At 42.3% G+C, this 17755-nt stretch overlaps 1 protein-coding gene across 11 annotated transcripts in view; it reads left to right on the forward strand.

Moving 5' to 3' along the window:
• Nucleotides 1-17755, forward strand: part of SYNRG (synergin gamma) — a 91684-nt gene that overhangs the window by 56907 nt on the left and 17022 nt on the right. For 7 of the 11 annotated variants that reach the window (XM_056126636.1, XM_056126639.1, XM_056126643.1 and 4 more), the window contains 5 exons: nucleotides 6418-7008; nucleotides 9561-9724; nucleotides 10944-10997; nucleotides 11697-11793; nucleotides 14920-15068. In XM_056126636.1, the coding sequence (XP_055982611.1) occupies nucleotides 6418-7008; nucleotides 9561-9724; nucleotides 10944-10997; nucleotides 11697-11793; nucleotides 14920-15068 (1055 nt within the window). The remainder of the gene's footprint in view (nucleotides 1-6417; nucleotides 7009-9560; nucleotides 9725-10943; nucleotides 10998-11696; nucleotides 11794-14919; nucleotides 15069-17755) is intronic. The other 4 variants (XM_056126640.1, XM_056126647.1, XM_056126646.1 and 1 more) reach the window with 2 other exon arrangements.

A 17755-nucleotide genomic window follows, 5' to 3' on the forward strand; every position in this document is an offset into this window, starting at 1 on the left:
TTTTAAACTTTGGCGTATTCTGACTAACAGTACTATTCACAGGAGAGTTTCATGCAGAGTTTCATCCCAATACTACACTAACCACCAGTGGCCACTTCCCTGCACATTATTCCATCCACCCCACCCCATCCCACCTTCAGCCTTGGGAAACTTAATTCTTTAGAGCAATTCCCAGGTTTTGTTGCCTTGGACCATTATTTTTCCCTTGGCATCTACCCCAAGGTCCCAAAAGCACTATTTCTAAATAGATATTGCCCTCCTGTGTTCATTGCAGCACTATTCACAATAGATAGCCTAGCTAACAACCTAATGACTAAGATGAAGATCTTAGGTATAATATATTATGATTAATAATATCTTAATATGATAAACCAAGTTTTTTTTCAACCTTTTGCACTTATTTTTTAAGATGACTGGAAAATCAAATTCTGACATATATAGATAATGATACACTACTTGACTATAAGAAAAAAAAATGAAATTGTGCAATTTGATCCTACATGAGTGGAACTAGAGGCATTTATGTTGAATGAAGTTAAAAGGAGAGGGACAGATACAGCATGAATCTTTCATATGTGAGATATTAAGAATCATTGTAAGGGAATAGTAGTAGCCAAATTCAGTAGAATCGTTCATACCATATTAGTCCTAATTTTATGTTATTCTTTTATTTTCATATTTGTGGTGCTAGAGCTTCACACACGCAAGGTTTGCACTCTGCTGCTTCAGTTCCATTCCTGGCCCTAGGGAGTAGGAATTTTTGGGGGGTGGGGTTTGGTTTGTTTCCTTCTAGTGCTGGAATCAAACCCAGAATCTTAAACATGCCAAGCAAATGCTCTGCCTCTGATCTCCATCCCTGACCAAAGTCACCTGAATCCTTCTGTTTTGAGGCCACCCTTGGTGTTGCTTGGGGCTACTCCTGATGGTTGTTGGCCAACAATAGTACCACAGATCAAACGTGGACCCCCCTTCACACACATCATATACATCAGTTCTTTGACTATATCCCCAGCCCCAAAGAGGTAGTTTTAATAATAATGTAACTTGCAGTACATACATGAACTTAATGCTATAGGTTGAAACTAACTGTGTTCTCCTTGCCTGTGACTCTAAATAAAGATAGCTCTTGATTTCATACATGCTTGCCTGAGAAACACAAATGCCTTTATATTCTATAGTTATTCTATTGTCCTCCTTCCTGTAGGTTTTTCTTTTTTCTTTTGTTTTGCTGTTTGGGCCACACCAGTGCTCAGGGCTTATTCATGACTCTATGCTCAGGGATCACTCCTGGCAGTGCTCTGGGGACCATATGTTGCACTGGAGAGCGAACCCAGGTCTACCTTATTCAAGGCTCTGACCCTCACATTCCTGCTGATTTTGTGTGTGTGTGTGTGTGTGAAGCAGAACGTTTTTATTGAAACTTATTTAGAAAGTATATGATTACTTAGAAAGCTATGAGGGTAGAGGAAGGGAGAAGTGTATGTTCAGGAGGAAGCACAGGCTTCTCCAGAATAGAAATATGCAAGCAACGAAATATAGCAACAAGCAGGCAAGATACGTGTTCAAGGGAGGACAAGAGCAAGCCTACCTGATGATTTTTAAAAGTAGCAGTTGAATATGAACAGAACATTGTCCATATCAAAGAAGCGTAGCTAAATCCTAAAAGCTGGAAGAATCTTTTTCTTTTTTGAAGAACTGCTTCTAGCTCTTTTATTATCAAAGTTGGGGAAATATGTGCCCAGTATTTTTGAGAACATGAAAGGATCATGCTCTTGGAGGTGCTGGATACTAAACCTCTCCTTAGCATGAATGAAGTGCTCCCGTTATAATTATCATCTTTTGTACTCATTTGGTAGATTTTGGCTTGTTTGGGCTTGGGGTCACAGCCAGCAGAGCTCTGGGGCTGTCCCTGGCTCTCTGCTCAAGGGATCATACAGTGATTGTGCATGGATCAAATCTGGGCGTCCTGCACTGCAAGCTTGTCAGTCCACTGAGCAGTCACCTCTCAGGTCTCACTGTAATACCTGAGACGCCATTCCGTGGCCTACCAGTTCCCTCTGACTTGAAACGCCCACAGAATTGCTGCTATTCTTTATTGAATTTTAAAAATATAATAAAAATAATAAAATTTAATTTCATTGATATTAAATTACTCACCCAGAAACCTAAGGATGTTTCCAAAGACCACCAATATCATATAAACCAATTTTTTCAACCTTTGCGCCTATATACCCACCACTAGCCTGCAGTGCAGCAGTTGAAAACTTAGAGATTTAAACCATAGAGTTTTATATAGTCATTTCATCAGAAGAAGGTGAGGTTTCTGTGCAGATTCCAAAGCACTGAAATATCATTCTACAGCAGCATCTTGTATCTGTCATACTTAACACTAGCGATGACCTTTAGTCCTGTCTTCAACAGCACCTATCAAGGTATTTGAGACTTACAATCGAACCAGGTTTTCTAATTAATCGGAAATATGACTATGACTGATCTCCGAAAGCAGGAGATACGTTGGTATCTTTGGAATACTGAGTTCTTTAATTCCTTATATATCTTTGTGTGTGTGTTTTCTGTTTCTGTTCTTGTTTTTTAGTTTGGGGAACATACCCAGGAGTGCTCAGTGATTACTCCTGGGTCTGTGCTCAGCAGTGACTCCAAGAAGTGCAGTGCCAGGGATTGAACCAGGGTCTGCCATATACAAGGCAGGTGCCTTAATCCCTGTACTATTTCTCTGGCCCCTATGATTTCTCTCTATTTTTTTTAACTTATATTTTTAAATGTTTTATTTTGGGGTGGGTGGTGCACACACATCCCACTCAGGGGTCACTTCTGGCTCTGCACTTAGGAATCTCTCCTGGTGACCATATGGGATGCTAGGGATCAAACCCAGGTCAGCTACAAGCAAGGCAAGCACCCTACCCACTGTGCTATCAGACCCTACATTTTTAAGTGCTTTGCATTTCAGCAGTTTACTTTTTTAGTCCAGAGTAGCCAAAATATAAGCAAAAGTGAAGTTTTAAAAACAACCTTGAGGCTTAATTTTAGTATTATGACATACTTAATCTTTGTTACTTTCACACATAAAACTATCACTGTCACTGTCCTCTCATTGTTCATCGAGCAGGCCCAATAACATCTCCATTCTGAGACTTGTTGTTACTGTGTTTGGCATATTGAATACATCACGGGTAGCTTGCCAGGCTCTGCCATGTGGGCGAGATACTCTTGGTAGCTTGCCGGGCTCTCCGAGAGGGGCGGAGGAATCGAACTCGGGTCGGTCATGTTGGCTGCTTGCAAGGCAAACTCCCTACCCTCTGTGCTATCGCTTCACACATAAAACATTTCACTTTAATATTTGATATTTAATTTGGTTTTCTTTTCGTCATTTCTTTGAGTTGCTCCAAGAGGCAAAATGTTATATTTAAACAATTTTTAATAAGGATTTTTTTTGAGATTTGTAGTATTATATAAATCCTTTGAAAGCACTTCACCTAAAGTAATTCCTATTGTTTATGCCTTTTGCCTGACTATATTACAGTCTGTTCTAAGTGTTTTATTTGATTATTGAAAAAACGAACAAAAGCCTCCTAACTTCCTTTCTTGTTACATAGCAACTTGGTTGTAATATTGGAAGTAGAGCTTAACTTCTCATTAAATTTACCTCTGGTCTCTTAGAAAACTACCTGATAAATGACCTGGGTTTAAGGGTTTAAGGACTTGTTCATAATACAGCTTTCTTAACAAACTTCCTAAACAGTAAGAATAGAAGGTCTGTGTTGTGAAACACTCTTTTAACTCTACCTGGGAGATTAGTCTGTGTGTAACTGCATCTGTCTCCTGCTTGAATTTCACCTCATTTCAGTCAGGTCACCTTCTGGTCCCTTTAAACACTGGGGAAGCAAAACACTGTAGCCAGAGACTAAGAAAAGGAAGAATTTTGCCTAACTGCTAGGTTCATTCATTCCAAACTGTGTTTTTTTTTATTCCCCCTCCCCCTTGTTTATTTGTCTATTTTATCTATTTATATTTGAGCTCAGTGCTGCTCAGGGGTTACCCCTGGCTCTTGCCCTCAGGGGTCACTCCTGGTGGGCTCGAGGGATTGTATGGGATGCCCATGATCAGTCCTGGTTGACACGTGCAGGGCAAGTGCCCATTCCACTGAAGTTTCTTCCCCACGCCTCCCCCCCTTCAATTTAATAACTCGGGTTTGAGGAGTATCGTTTGTATGTTAGAATTTTGAAGTATACTCTTGTTCTACAAGTGATGCCCACTCTTTGCTGACTGGCCTTTCTTGTCCATTGAAGGTTTTCCCCTTCTCCTAATAGGCTCTAAGAGGTGAGGGCTGGAGTATACTGTGAGAGGATCTGTGGCACGTCAGGAGCCCCTGAGTTGCTTTAGCTCGGGGGGGGTGGGGGGGACTTCTGCAAGTGAAAGAGAAAAATGACCCGAAGTAGGCTCGCCTCTGCACTTTGCTCCAGACATCTGAGTGACAGATTCTGAGCATTTTTCATATAAACCAGGTTTGTGATTATCGAACAGGGAGCCTCACAGTCAGCAGCCTTGTCTCCTGGGCAATGACGCAAGCAGGTGAGAGCACAGAGCAGCCCGAGTGGAAAGGCCCCTCTCATACCAGCACTGTTCAGCTCAGCCACCTGCCTTGGGAAACGGACAAGAAAGACACTTTCCCCCTAGTAGTCACTACAAGGATGAGTTGCCGGGGCTGGAGCCATAGCACAGCGGGCAGAGCATTTGCCTTGCACGCGGCCAAACCAGGTTCGATTCCCAGCATCCCATATCGTCCCCTGAGCACCACCAGGAGTAATTCCTGAGTGCATGAGCCAGGAGTAATCCCTGTGCATCACCGGGTGTAACCCAAAAAGCAAAAAAAAAAAAAAAATGAGTTGCCTTTTCACTTAGTCCGTGAAATAATTCCATGTGAGGCCCTAAAACAGCAGCTACATTAAGGCAGGTGGCCCCTCTCCCATACAAATAACCACTGATGTGGATCGATCACCAGGCTGAGCCAGACCCTGTGTGCCCAGAATCGGTTCATTGCCCACCACGGATTTTCCAAAGACTGGGCTGCTTATGTCACAGGTACACAAACTGAAGAACTGTTAACTTGCTTAGTGTGACACAAGTAGGAGGTAGATGACAATATTGGGCATCGACCTCAGGTCTGTCGCAATAAAAAAGAAAAATCTTCTACTCTCGTAAGCTATCCCTAAATTATTTAAACTGAGAACTGCTTTGTAAAATGAGCTCGCTGCCCCAGCACTTTCTTCTTTTTCCCCCTTCTTTCCTTTTTTTGTTCTTTAAATGAGGGGCTGACAACTAGTTGAAGGAGAAATAAGAACTCAACAGGACTCAGCCCTTTGATTCTATTTTTTTAGGGGCTAACGTAGATTAGATTGATTTTTTTTTCCCCTCATACTCCATCACAGCAGTATGACGTCCATAATGACCAAAAAATAACGACTAGGTAAGTAATGATTTCATTAAAATCTCAAATTTGTCCTTGCCTGGGATGGAAACTGATAATTGATTTAAAATTAAGTCACAAGGCCCAGGAATGGGGCACAGGAGGTAGAGCACATGCTTCGTATGAGTGAAGTCCTGTGTTCGATCCCACATCTGTACCCCAGCACCACTGGGAGAGGGCGGGGCCCTCTCCCCAAAATTATACTCAGATATAGAAGACTTAAAACATTTTGATTTTAGGCTTGAGAATTTTTTAGCTTTTTACTAGCTTTCATATACAATTTATGTGACAGTGTTCTATCTTCTTTGAGGGGGTACAGTGCCCAGACCTAGCAGTATTCAGGGGCTACTCCCAGCCCAGTGGCTCAGGAATCACTCCTGGTGGTGCTCGGGACTGTGCGGTACTGAGAATTGAACCAGGCCTCCCACAGGCAAAGCATGCACTCAACTCTTTGTACTCTCTATTTTAAAATAAACATTTAAAATGCATATAAATGTATTTTAAATGAACATTTTCCATTAAAGTCAAGATACAAGAGACATGCATTTTAGCAGGAAATATTGTGAGTACGTTTAAAGGTTTGTAAGTGAACAATTTATTAAATGAACGATTTATTAAATGACCCTAATCTTAAATCCGAGAGTATAGACACATTGGTAGATGAACTTTTCATCTTTTTTAAGTAATTTTCATGTCCAAAGAAAATGGTTCTTTGTGAATCAATATAAATGGCCATTTGAGGGTTGTGTAGGTTTTAAATATCAGATTTTACAGCCCAATTCCTTTCATTTTAGTACACGCTCTAATTTAGTGAACTCCAACATAGCATAAAACTAATCAAATATGCTAGACGTTTTGATTTTGAAGAGTTTAGGACATTTTGCCTAAATCATGCACTTGCCTCTAATTGTAGGGTCTTATTTCCCTTTCAGATATAGAGGACTTAAAATATGCTGCTTTTGGAGCCTACAGTAGCAATTTTGCAGTGAGCACTCTTACAAGCTATGACTGGTCAGACAGGGATGATGCATCTCAGGGCAGAAAACTCTCTCCATTTGTCCTCTCAGCAGGAAGTGGACCCTCAGCTGCCTCAGTTCTTCAAAACAAAGAGCCTTCCTTTGGCAGTTCAGAAAGCATCACCATGGCATCTCTCTCCAAAGTGAAAACCTTTGCAGGTGAAGATACACTTCCAGATGCCGCCTTTCCAGATTTCGCCAGGTTTAAAGACGTGATTCCTCAGACTGCTGAGCAAAAGGAATTTGAAAGTGGCGACTATCAAGATTTCACAAGACAGGACCTGCCTACCACTGAACGAAAGCAGGAGATCACATGTCCAAGCCCAGCTTCCAGCAACGCTTCTCATGACACCCCCAAGGAATGCTCAGATGACTTTGGAGAGTTTCAAAGCGAAAAACCCAAAATCAGCAAATTTGACTTTTTAGTGGCAAATCCACAAAGCAAAATGAAATCTAGTGAGGAAATGATCAGAAGTGAGCTGGCAACTTTTGACCTTTCTGTTCAAGGTGAGTAGATTTTGGTTTCTTCTACCAATTAAATATCCCTCCCTGCCCACATTTCTTCCTCCCTTCCCTTCCTCCCCTACTTCCCTCCCAAGTGCCCTCCCTTCCTCCCTCCATCCCTTTCTCCCTGTATTCCTTTCTTCCATCTCCTTTCCCCTCTCCTTTCTTTTCTGGGTAGTGGGGAGCCCCTCAGCAGTGCTCAGAGGGCCAAGAAGCGGCTACCCCAGTGCTACTCAGCTGGAGTGTGCTCCTTGATGGGTCATTGTCCAGGTCTAGTGGTCTAATGCAGTAGCAAGTCTCTGTGGTGGAGTTAAGTTCTCATATTCTTGTTCCAGTGGTGTCCAAGAGTGGGTACTCCCAACTCACAGTTGTCATGGCGCATAGCAAAAGTTTAACTGAAGCTCAGCACCCTATGGGGGGACATCAGAAGGAGAGAGGCCGCTGTGCCTAAAATGAGGGATGTTGGTGTGGGGATTGAGCATTTGTCCTTACACCAGGACAGTTGTTGGGACTGGTCACAGCTGCTGTCCTAACATTAGGGCTTTCTTTCTGGTTACAGCATCCAGTTATGGCCTGGCCCCAGGTATAATTTACCCATTTATCATAGAGCAGACCTTGAGAAGCAGCTACTACCCAAGTCAAAACAAGGTTGGAAGGAGACCTTGAGGAAATCCAGAGTAAAGTAGGATTTCAAGTGGTGAGGCTAAGAGAGAAGGTTTCTCCTGACACAGGGAACCCTGAGGGTTTTTTGATCGCTACCCCAGTTCTGCAGGACGAGGGAGGAAGCACATAGTTTGGGATTTGATTCTGGACCTTAAACATGCACTTGTTCCAGACCTTTAAACTATCCCCAGGACCTGTTCTTTTTGCTTTTTGGATTTTTCTTTTCTTTTCTTTTCTTTTTTGTATTTGGGTCATACCCAGGAATACTTTGAGCTACTCCTGGCCTTGTGCTCCAGGATCATTCATAGGGGGACCAGTGGTGCCAAGGATCGAACCTGGGCCTGTAACATCCAAAACATGTGCTCAACCCATTGAACTATTTCTCTCATCATCGGTTTTCTTTCTTGGGAACAAATCATTGGGGCTGCAGAGATAGTATAGGGGTTAAGGTACTTGCCTTGTATGCAGCTAACCCTGGTTTGATCCACCAGTACTACATATGGTCCCCTAACTGAGCACTGCCAAGGGTGACCTCTTAGCACCACTAAGTGTGACCCAAAAGAATTGAAAATTAATCCCTGGTTTGACAGAAAACAGGTTTTCCATCCTTGAGTTAAGTTTTATAACAGGTAGCTATAAACAAGATTCCCCTGAAACTAAACCAACATCCCCAGATAATTGCTTTTGGGGCTAAAAGCAAGCAGGGCCCAAGTTTCGTTATGTTCATTTATTCATTCACTTAGAGCTGCATTGTGTTAAGAGCCAGAGAAATGGTTATCTGTATTCTTAATCTCTGTCTAAGCTTGTTGTGTTGTTTCATTTTTATTTTTGAACCGTACGAAGTGATGTGCAGGAGCTACTACCGGTGCTCAGGGATCATTTCTGGCAGGGCTCAGGGAACCATATGGTATTGGAGATGGACCCGAGACCTCCCACCTACAAAGCACATGCATGAGCCCTTTGCACTCTGTCTCCCAAGCCCCAAAAGTTTGTTAATCCAGAGGCAGCAACTTGGCAGCTGTGGACCTGGGTTCAGTGGTGACGGCAGCAATAGTATTAGTAGTAGTAGTGTGGTTATTATTGTTGTTGTTGTTGGGTGGGCCCATTTTGATAGTCCCACATAGGATGTTTCTTTCATGTGTGAAGCAGTTGCCAATATTCAAAACGTCATGAGCTGTCACACTATGGATTTCCTTTTTTCTTGACAATCCCTGACGTTGAAGCTAAGTAGCACTGTCCCTCTAATAGTGAGGTGTGGGGTCAGCTCAGAGAAGGGCAGTACTGTCTTTGCATGTGGGAACTCTGGGCTCAGTCCCTGGCACCTCAGAGTCTCCCAGGCACTGCTGGGAGTGATTTCTTAACACCGTGCATGGAGTTGTTGCCAAGCAAGCACCCCAGATGTGGCCCCAAAACACACCCAAAAAAGATGGGATGTGGTCTCCTGCATGTCAGCTTCCTCACTTCCTATCCACTGACCTCTTCCGTCACTTACTTGACTCAGCTGCTCTCTCACTTCTATTTGAAATCAATCCATTGAAGTTGAAAGTGTATGTCGTGTCCAGTATAAATCTGTACCGAATGCTTAGAAAAACAGTACAATGCCTGTGTATTAATACTGAGGAAAACTTTTGTCCTCTAGACTCCAGTCATTCCAGACTTAGAATTACGGAAAAACTGTCAGAGAAGGCCATGGAGGAAACAAAAGACAGGGAAACCAAACAGGAAGGAGCAGTGGAGAGGATTCCATCCAGTGCTTGCCTGACAGAATGAACAGGGACTGTGTCTGTGAATGTCTCATGACATAAACATCTACAGAAAAGCGGAGGGTTATCCTCTGAGAGACTCAGCTTGAACTGATGAAAACCTTTGATTGTGCTTCCCACTTCTCCCAGGGTCACACAAGAGGAGTTTGAGCCTTGGTGATAAAGAAATAAGCCGTTCTTCTCCGTCTCCAGCCCTGGAGCAACCTTTCAGAGACCGCTCCAACACTCTGAGTGAAAAACCCGCTCTGCCTGTCATCCGTGACAAGTACAAAGATCTGACCGGAGAGGTTGAGGTGAGTGGAGGAAAGACCAGCAAAAGACCAGTAAGACCAGTGAAGCACTGAAGACCCAGGGGAAAATGCTTTCGGCTTTATAGGGAGGAAAGTCACAGTGCACCAGACTTAACATATGTCGTTAAAGTGAGAGAATGGTAACATTAGCCCTAGATGAAAATAGTTCCCTCATGTGGCATCGCAGAAAGTAATCTGTGACCTAAAACCAGAACCACTCTGAGCTTCACAGAGAGAAGTGTTTGGGGGAAATTACTTTTGAGCACATAGACTTTTACTTTCAACATCTTAACAAATGATAATGCATCAAAAGAGAGGAGAGAGGATTTTTTTTTTATCTCCTGTCATTCCTTCCTCCTACAGCCAATACTTTAAAAAAAAAATTTTTTTTTTCAAGTTTTCAGGCCACATCCTTAGGGCTTATTCCTGGCTCTGCACTCAGGAATCACTCTTCATAGCCTCAGGACCACATGTGCTGCCACAGAATAAACCCTGTTCTGTCACACGAAGGGCAAGCACCCTACCCACTGTACTATTTCTCTGGCCTCCTACAGGCAACACTCTTGTTTTTTTGGTTTTGTTTGGTTGGTTTGATTTTTGGTTTTCGGGCCACACCTGACTATGCTTAGATACTCCTGGCTTTGCCCTCAGGAATCGCCCCTGACGGTCTCAGGAGACCGTATGGTATCCCAAGAATCGAACCCACGTTAGCTGTGCAAGGCAGGCATCTTACCCTCAGTACAAGCTTTATAGCCAAGAAGTGTTTTTTGTTTGCTTGTTTATTTGGGGGCCATGCCCAGTGACACTCAGACAGTATTCCTGGCTCTGTGCTCAGGAATCACTCCTAGTGGGGCTTGAGGGACCAAATAGATGCCTGGTTGAACCCAGGTTGGCCGCATGCAAGGCAAATGCCGTGCTGGCTGTACTGTTGCTCTGGGCCTGCAGCCAACTCGATTTTCCCTTTCCTTTATTTTCCTGTGTATGTGTACACATAGACACACACATGGCTTGATACTGACTCTTCAATCAGACACCTATGTGGGGTACATAAAGTTTGAAGAAGGTTTTATTGTTACTGGAAAAAAATATTTTAGTGAATTCAGAAGAAAAACTGCTAGAGTTACTTTAATAAAAATGAAAGTCTTAACCATACTCTCTGAGTCGACAGAAGTTATGGAGGATCCCAGGCCTGTTTAACCCACTTCTTGTTACAAATTCACAGGAGAATGAGAGGTATGCCTATGAGTGGCAGAGATGCCTGGGAAGTGCTCTAGATGTAAGTATGTCACTTTTGTGGTGTTCACACATATTTAGGTGCTTTCATTTTATTTTGCATTCTTGGTCTTTGTGAACAGACAGATGCAAATTCGCAGAGAGCTCTACCTCAATACCTCAGTATCACTGTATCACTGTCATCCTGTTGTTCATCGATTTACTTGAGCAGGCTCCAGTAAAGTCTCCATTCATCCCAGCCCTGAGATTTTAGTAGACTCTCCTTACTCGTCTTTCCCAATGCTGCCATATTGGAGGCTCTTTCAGGGTCAGGGGAATGAGACCTGTTATTGTTACCATTTTTAGCATATTGAATATGCCACGGGTAGCTTGCCAGACTCTGCCGTGAAAGCTCTGTAGCATTTGGAAACCAACTTCTCTGCAAAATCATGCATCCTAAGTGAGACAGCTTTGACCTCAGCAAATGCAGGCTCACTGTCCACTACACCCTTGACCATCACTATGTTTATACTGTTAACTCTACCAAAATTAAAATGACTTTTAAGCTAAAGAGCCTGTCTTTTATTTTCCAAAGAAATAGAGGATTGTTTCTTCAAGATTAAAATTCTCAGATTTGTTTCATTATCTTCATAATCTTATCTCACTCAGCCATGCTTTTTTACACCTCCTGACTTTTAATAGTAAATTAATTTGCAGTGACTTCCCTTGATTATAAAAGGTGCTGTGATTTCATTTGTTGTAGGTCATTAAGAAGGCAAATGATACCTTAAATGGAATCAGTAGTAGTTCTGTTTGCACAGAAGTAATCCAGTCAGCTCAAGGCATGGAATATTTATTAGGTATGTTATTTTATATTTCGTTTATCTAAAATCAGAATCATAAAAAAATAATATTTCAATATTCTTATTTTTCTTTGTGTTAAGTAATTTCATCTAAATCTCTCAAGCTATGTAAGATTTCACTAAGTAGCATCTGCATTTGTAGATAAGATGTGTAAGTCATAGACAGTTACAGCTATTTGATTTACAGTCTCTGGCCAACTCCATGCAGTAGCAACAATGTGAAATTACATCCATGTCACTAGTTTATCAGTCTACACTGGGGGAGGTATTAAAATGAAATCATTGTGTCTCCAGTACCATTTCTTCCTCTCTATCATTTCATGGCATCAAAAATTCCTTTCCTTTCTGCCATCTTCATCTATTAAACCTCCCAGTCCCTAATCAGCCTGAAATCTCAGTCTCTGTCCATTTCACTGTTTCTCTCTGTGCTAGTCTCATGTGACCTAGATTCTTTTTGTTTTTTTAAATATCTTCACTCAAATGTCATTGGGGGAAGTTGAGGCCAGAGAGCCATACACTCCAGAACTCAGCTCTTATTCCTGGCTCTGTGCTTAGGGATCACTACAGGTGGTGGTCAGGGGAGCATACTAGTGCCGGGTATCAAAGCCTGGTTGGCCACATGCAAGGCAAGGTTAAGGTAAACTCTTAACCCCAGAGATACTTCCTCTCTGGCTCTCAGAGGTCATTTTCTTTCTTTCTTGTTCTTTCACTTATTTTGTTTTTGTTTTTTGGCCACACCCAGTGGTGCTCAGGGTTTACTGCTGGCTCTGCACTCAGGGATCATTCCTGGCGGGGCTCATGGGACCATATGGGGTACCAGGGATTGAACCCAGGTCAGCATTCTCTAAAAGATGTCTTCTTTCTCAAAAAATCCCCTATCCCCATCTTTGTATGTTCTGCCTTTTCCTCTGCTTGGTTGTTTTCCTAGTATATCACCTTTAGTCTTGTGTATATTTTACTTTTTAAAAAAAAATTGTATTGATTCACCATGAGATGTAGTCACAACATTTCATGTTTGAGTTACAATCACACAGTGATCAAACACCCATCCCTCCACCAGTGCATATTCCCCATCACCAATATCCCCAGTATACCCCCCTTATCCCACCCTCCCTCTGCTTCCATGACAGACATGATTCCCCATAATCTCTCTCTACTTTTGGGCATTATGGTTTGTAGTACAGACCCTGAGAGGTTATCATATTTGGTCCTTTATCTACTTTCGGCACACCTCTCCCATCCCTACCAATTCCTCCAGGCATCATTTTCTTAGTGATCCCTTCTCTATTCCAGCTGTCCTCTCCCTGCTCACTCATGAGATAGTCTTCCAACTATGGAGCAGTCTTCCTGACCCTTATATCAACTGTCCTTGGATGTCGGTCTTGTGTTATGTTATTTTATACTCCACAAATGAGTGCAGTCCTTCGATATCAGTCCCTCTATTTCTGACTCATTTCACATAGCATGATACTCTCATATTTTACTTTTTATGGTTTATTTTCTTTCTCCCCCCACAAGAATGAGTCTCCAAGAAGGGGAAACGATTTGGGGTTTTTCATTCCCTGCTATCTCAACACCTACAGTAGTACCTGACACAGAGTAGTCACGCAGAAATATTGACTGGATGAATGGCTAATGAAGGGATATAGTCTCTTATTCCTGCCACTTCACTCTTGCTCCTCCTTGCTTACACAGGCACAACTCTATTATGTACACATTAGGTCACCAGATAAGGGGGTGCCTGTCTCTCCTTTACAATAGGGTTTCCTAGTATCAGTGAAAGATTGCCATAGAAGCCCCCACCCTGTCTTAGAGTGGGCAGGAGCTTCTGCCTTTCCCATGAGAAGAGGAGAGGAAAATGTTAGTGTCCTACATCAGGCTGATGGTGGCCTGGAATTCTTCCAGTCCTCCTTTACAGAGACCAGGGATATCCTTTGAACATGAAAATACTTGTCACCGATCACCTTTGTTTTATGCCACAATTCAGAGTGTGTAGGAAAAGAAACTGTGTCCTGTTAAGTGTAAAGGTATAAGAAGTCTTTGAAGAATGAGATGTTTCTTAATTACTTTATGATGATTATGTTCAAATATTTTTTAAACTTTTAGTATTCCATTTTCAGCCAGTGTAATAGAACTTCCCAAATTCAAACAGATGGACTCGGAAAGAAACCAGGAAAACAAAATTAAGATTCACACTAATACTTCCATGAGACCTACTGTTTTGCAGGCTTTATTCCCACCTTTTATGAGAGTTACACATTTGATCGTCTCAACCATCATTTGAAGAGATCTTGATGTTACAGATTAGAAAACTGAGACCAAGAAAGGTTACATGATTTGCTCATGGTTACACAGCCCCAAAGCAGAACCCAAACAGCACTACAGCCTTCATTCTTCCTCATTTTTAAAAGTAGGGGCCATATCCAGTTGTGCTGAGGCAGGTGGTACCATGCAGTGTTGGGGATGCACTCAGAGCCTCACACATGATAGACGTGTACTTTATAATTGAGCTGTTTCCCCAGCTCCTAAAGTCCGTGAGTTATACTGCAGTTATGTCGAGAGGCAAATTGATCCCAAGGAATAAGAAACTCCCCTCTTCCCAGATGAAGTCTGTAATTCCAACTAGGATATCAGCAATCAATTATCTCTTTTCTTGGGACTGGAGAGATAGTACAGCTGGTCCCACACTTTCACACTTGCCTTGCACACAGCTAACCCGAGTTTGAAACCAGCATCCCATATTCGGCGTTCAGGATATTCCATCCCTGAGCACCACCAGGAGTAATTCCTAAGTGTGGAGCCAGAATAACCCCTGAGTATCTCCGAGTGTGACCACCCTGGCCCCCCAGCCAAAAAAAATTTCTTTTCTTGGGCCAGACAGATAATAGACTGAGTGTATCAAAGCATGTTTTATATGTGGGAGGTCTGGATTTAATCCTAGCACCATGTGGTCCCCCAAGGGCTGCCAGAAGTTATAAACACCCCCTCAGCACCCCAGGTGTGGCCTCAAGCCAAAATAATAATAATAATGATGATGATGATGATGATGATGATGATGATGATCTCTGGCTCATTTTTTGCTCTTCACTACTATCACTGAACTCTTTTCTCTCACTCTGTCAGGTGTCGTGGAGGTGTATCGAGTGACTAAACGTGTGGAGCTGGGAATAAAAGCCACTGCTGTGTGCAGTGAGAAACTCCAGCAGCTGCTGAAGGACATCGATAAAGTATGGAATAATCTGATTGGCTTCATGTCGTTGGCCACACTCACGGTAAGCCCCCACTGTTCTACGGTCACAGGGTGTGTGTTTCTGCAGAACAGCAGGTGCGTACTGGGGCATGTTATGTTTAAGAAAGGTAATTATGTGTGGGGTTTACTTGAATAATAGTAGGCTGAGTTGTAGATAGCTCCCAAGCCCACTGATGTGCCAAAATAAGATAAATATATAGAAAAACAATCATCTTCTACATGCTTTTTGTTGTTTTTTTTGTTTGAGGGCCACCCCCAGCCGTGCCCAGAACTTACTCCTGGATCTGTGCTCCCGGCTATCTCCCGCAGCACTTGGGGGACCATATGCAGTGCTGGGAATCAAACTTGGGTCAGCCACAGGCAAGGCAAGCACCTTACCCACTGTGCTGTTTGTCTGGTCCACTGCAGGTTAATGCACATACAAATAAAGGATATTTGGGCTGTTGAGATAGTACACGAGCTAAGGTGTTTGCCTTGCAAACAGCTGACTCCAGTGTGCATCCCTGGCTCTGTATATGGGGTCACTCGTGTATGCCTCTGGATTTGGCTTCAAATTAGCATTGGAGTAGATTGGTTCTTTCCTTTGCACTTCTAATTATTTATACTCCCATTTGTGTCCTTTCTAAAAGCTCTGTAATAGGACTGGCGTGTGACTCAGTCGTAGATCATAGGCCTTGCACGTGAGAGGCCCTGGGCTCACACCCCAGTGTTCTTCTTGCCCATCACTTCAGCTTGGCTCGGTGAGAACCCCACAAAATCAGATTAAAAAAAAAAACTCTGGAGTTTATTAACCTTTTTTTGCTTTTTAGGTTTGGGTGTTATTTTTAAGTTGCCCTGCTCTGCCTCTGAGAATCTTTAAATAAAGGGCTCTTTCCCCATTTGTTCCAGGCCTTCCTTTTGTTTGTGGGCCACATCCAGTGGTGGTTGGTGTCTACCCCCTGTGTGTGTAGTGGTCCCTTTGTGTAGGATCTCGGTTCATTCCCAGTGGTGCTGGGAGACCATGCGGTGCCCAGGACTGAGCGCGGGGTTCCCTCATTGCAGGCATATTCTGGGCCTCTCTCCCCACCCCTCCAACCGCCTCCCCTTTAGGAAAGAGAGTTCTTCCAAGTGGCTGGAGCCAGTGAATTTACATAAGTACATGCATTCAGTATTTCACCATTATTATGTGTGTTCATGTGCTTTTTCCACTATGCCAGGGCTAGCTCACGGTGCTAACATCAGTACATAAGTACACAGTTCTCTGCATTGTTTTCTGGCTGTATTTGTCAGTTTCTTAATTTAACAAACATGTAATGTTAACTGATATGCAGCTTTTCCATATTTCTTTTCTTTTGTGGAGGCTCTGCATCTCCAAATGATACTTTACTATTTGTTTCCTTTTATGTATTAGCTGATCATCTCTTTTGGCCATTTGACCATTTATTCAGTGAAACACAGTTACCAACCTTCAATATTTCAGTTTTTGTTTTGTTTTTTTATATTTCCTATTTTATGCAAACCCATGCATTCACACATATGCCATTAAGCTTATGGGAATTACTTTTTTTCCTCTTAATTTCCCTTCCTTTTCTTATATCTCATCGGGCAAAACTAGTTTTAGATATCCATATTTATTCAGATGGTCTCTCATGATATTCTTTATTGCACAATAGCTAAAAATTTATCTCCCTTGCACAGCTGGAATAAATATTCTACTCCATTTTCTTTCTTTTTTCCTTACATTTCACTGTGTGAGCCATCCGCATGGATTGTAGCCCCAGTGTCGGAAGTGGTTCTCCCTGTTGTGTGCCAATAGCCGTCCCAACCCAGCTGCCCCAACAGGGCTCAGTTGATCCTCTCAGCATTGTGGGAGGTGCTTCTGGTTGTAATAATAACTTTTGGGGGTTTGAATCGTTTCCCAAATCTCTGTCCCTTTGAACCATTTTTCAGTTTGCAAACTAAAATTACAGTTTGGATATTTTTTCCCCCATTTTTGTTTGTTTTCTGTTTTTTTGGAGGGTTCTTTGGAGAGGGCAGGGGGCAAGGGTACTACATATCCAGCTATGCTCAGGGATCTTACACACTTCCAGGGCTCAAACTGAAGTCAGCTTCATGGAAAGCAAATGCTTTAACCCCCGGACTATCTCTTTCACTCCTGGGTAATTAAAAACAAAAACACAAATGCTGTTCTGGTTACTATAATTAAAAATTTATTTACTCTATATTTTCAGAGATAAAATTACATTTAGTTGATGATATAAAATGCTTATAGAATTTGAAGTCAGAAAGTCTGTTGTTTGATAAAATTCATAGCATCCTTACATTAATAAGAGCTGGAAAATATAGCAGAAGTGGAAATCTTTCTTTAATGTGCTGAATCATTCAGGTTCTTACCTTATCACTTCTGACCACATAGGTCGGTTCATTTTTTTCAAGTCCCTTATCGTCTGTTCTGCACACCACAACCAGACATTTCTTTCTAAAATGCAAATCAAATCATGTCATTTAAATCCCATTTAAAATTCTATAGTGGGCTCACCATGGCCTTCAAGATCAAGTTCAAATTCCAGAGCTCACTGTGAAAGGTCTTTTTATTACTTGCCTCTCTCGCTCCGTTAGACTTTCCCCTCTGGATTCTGCATTCTCTTCCCCAGATATCATTCCAAGCTCCCTTCATGCTGAATTAAATGCTTTCCTGTGTGTCCGTAGCACATTTCTCTCTTGTGAAGC

The sequence above is a fragment of the Sorex fumeus genome, unplaced genomic scaffold (genome assembly GCF_029834395.1).
Source record: "Sorex fumeus unplaced genomic scaffold, SorFum_2.1 ptg000063l, whole genome shotgun sequence".
Taxonomy (NCBI): domain Eukaryota; kingdom Metazoa; phylum Chordata; class Mammalia; order Eulipotyphla; family Soricidae; genus Sorex; species Sorex fumeus.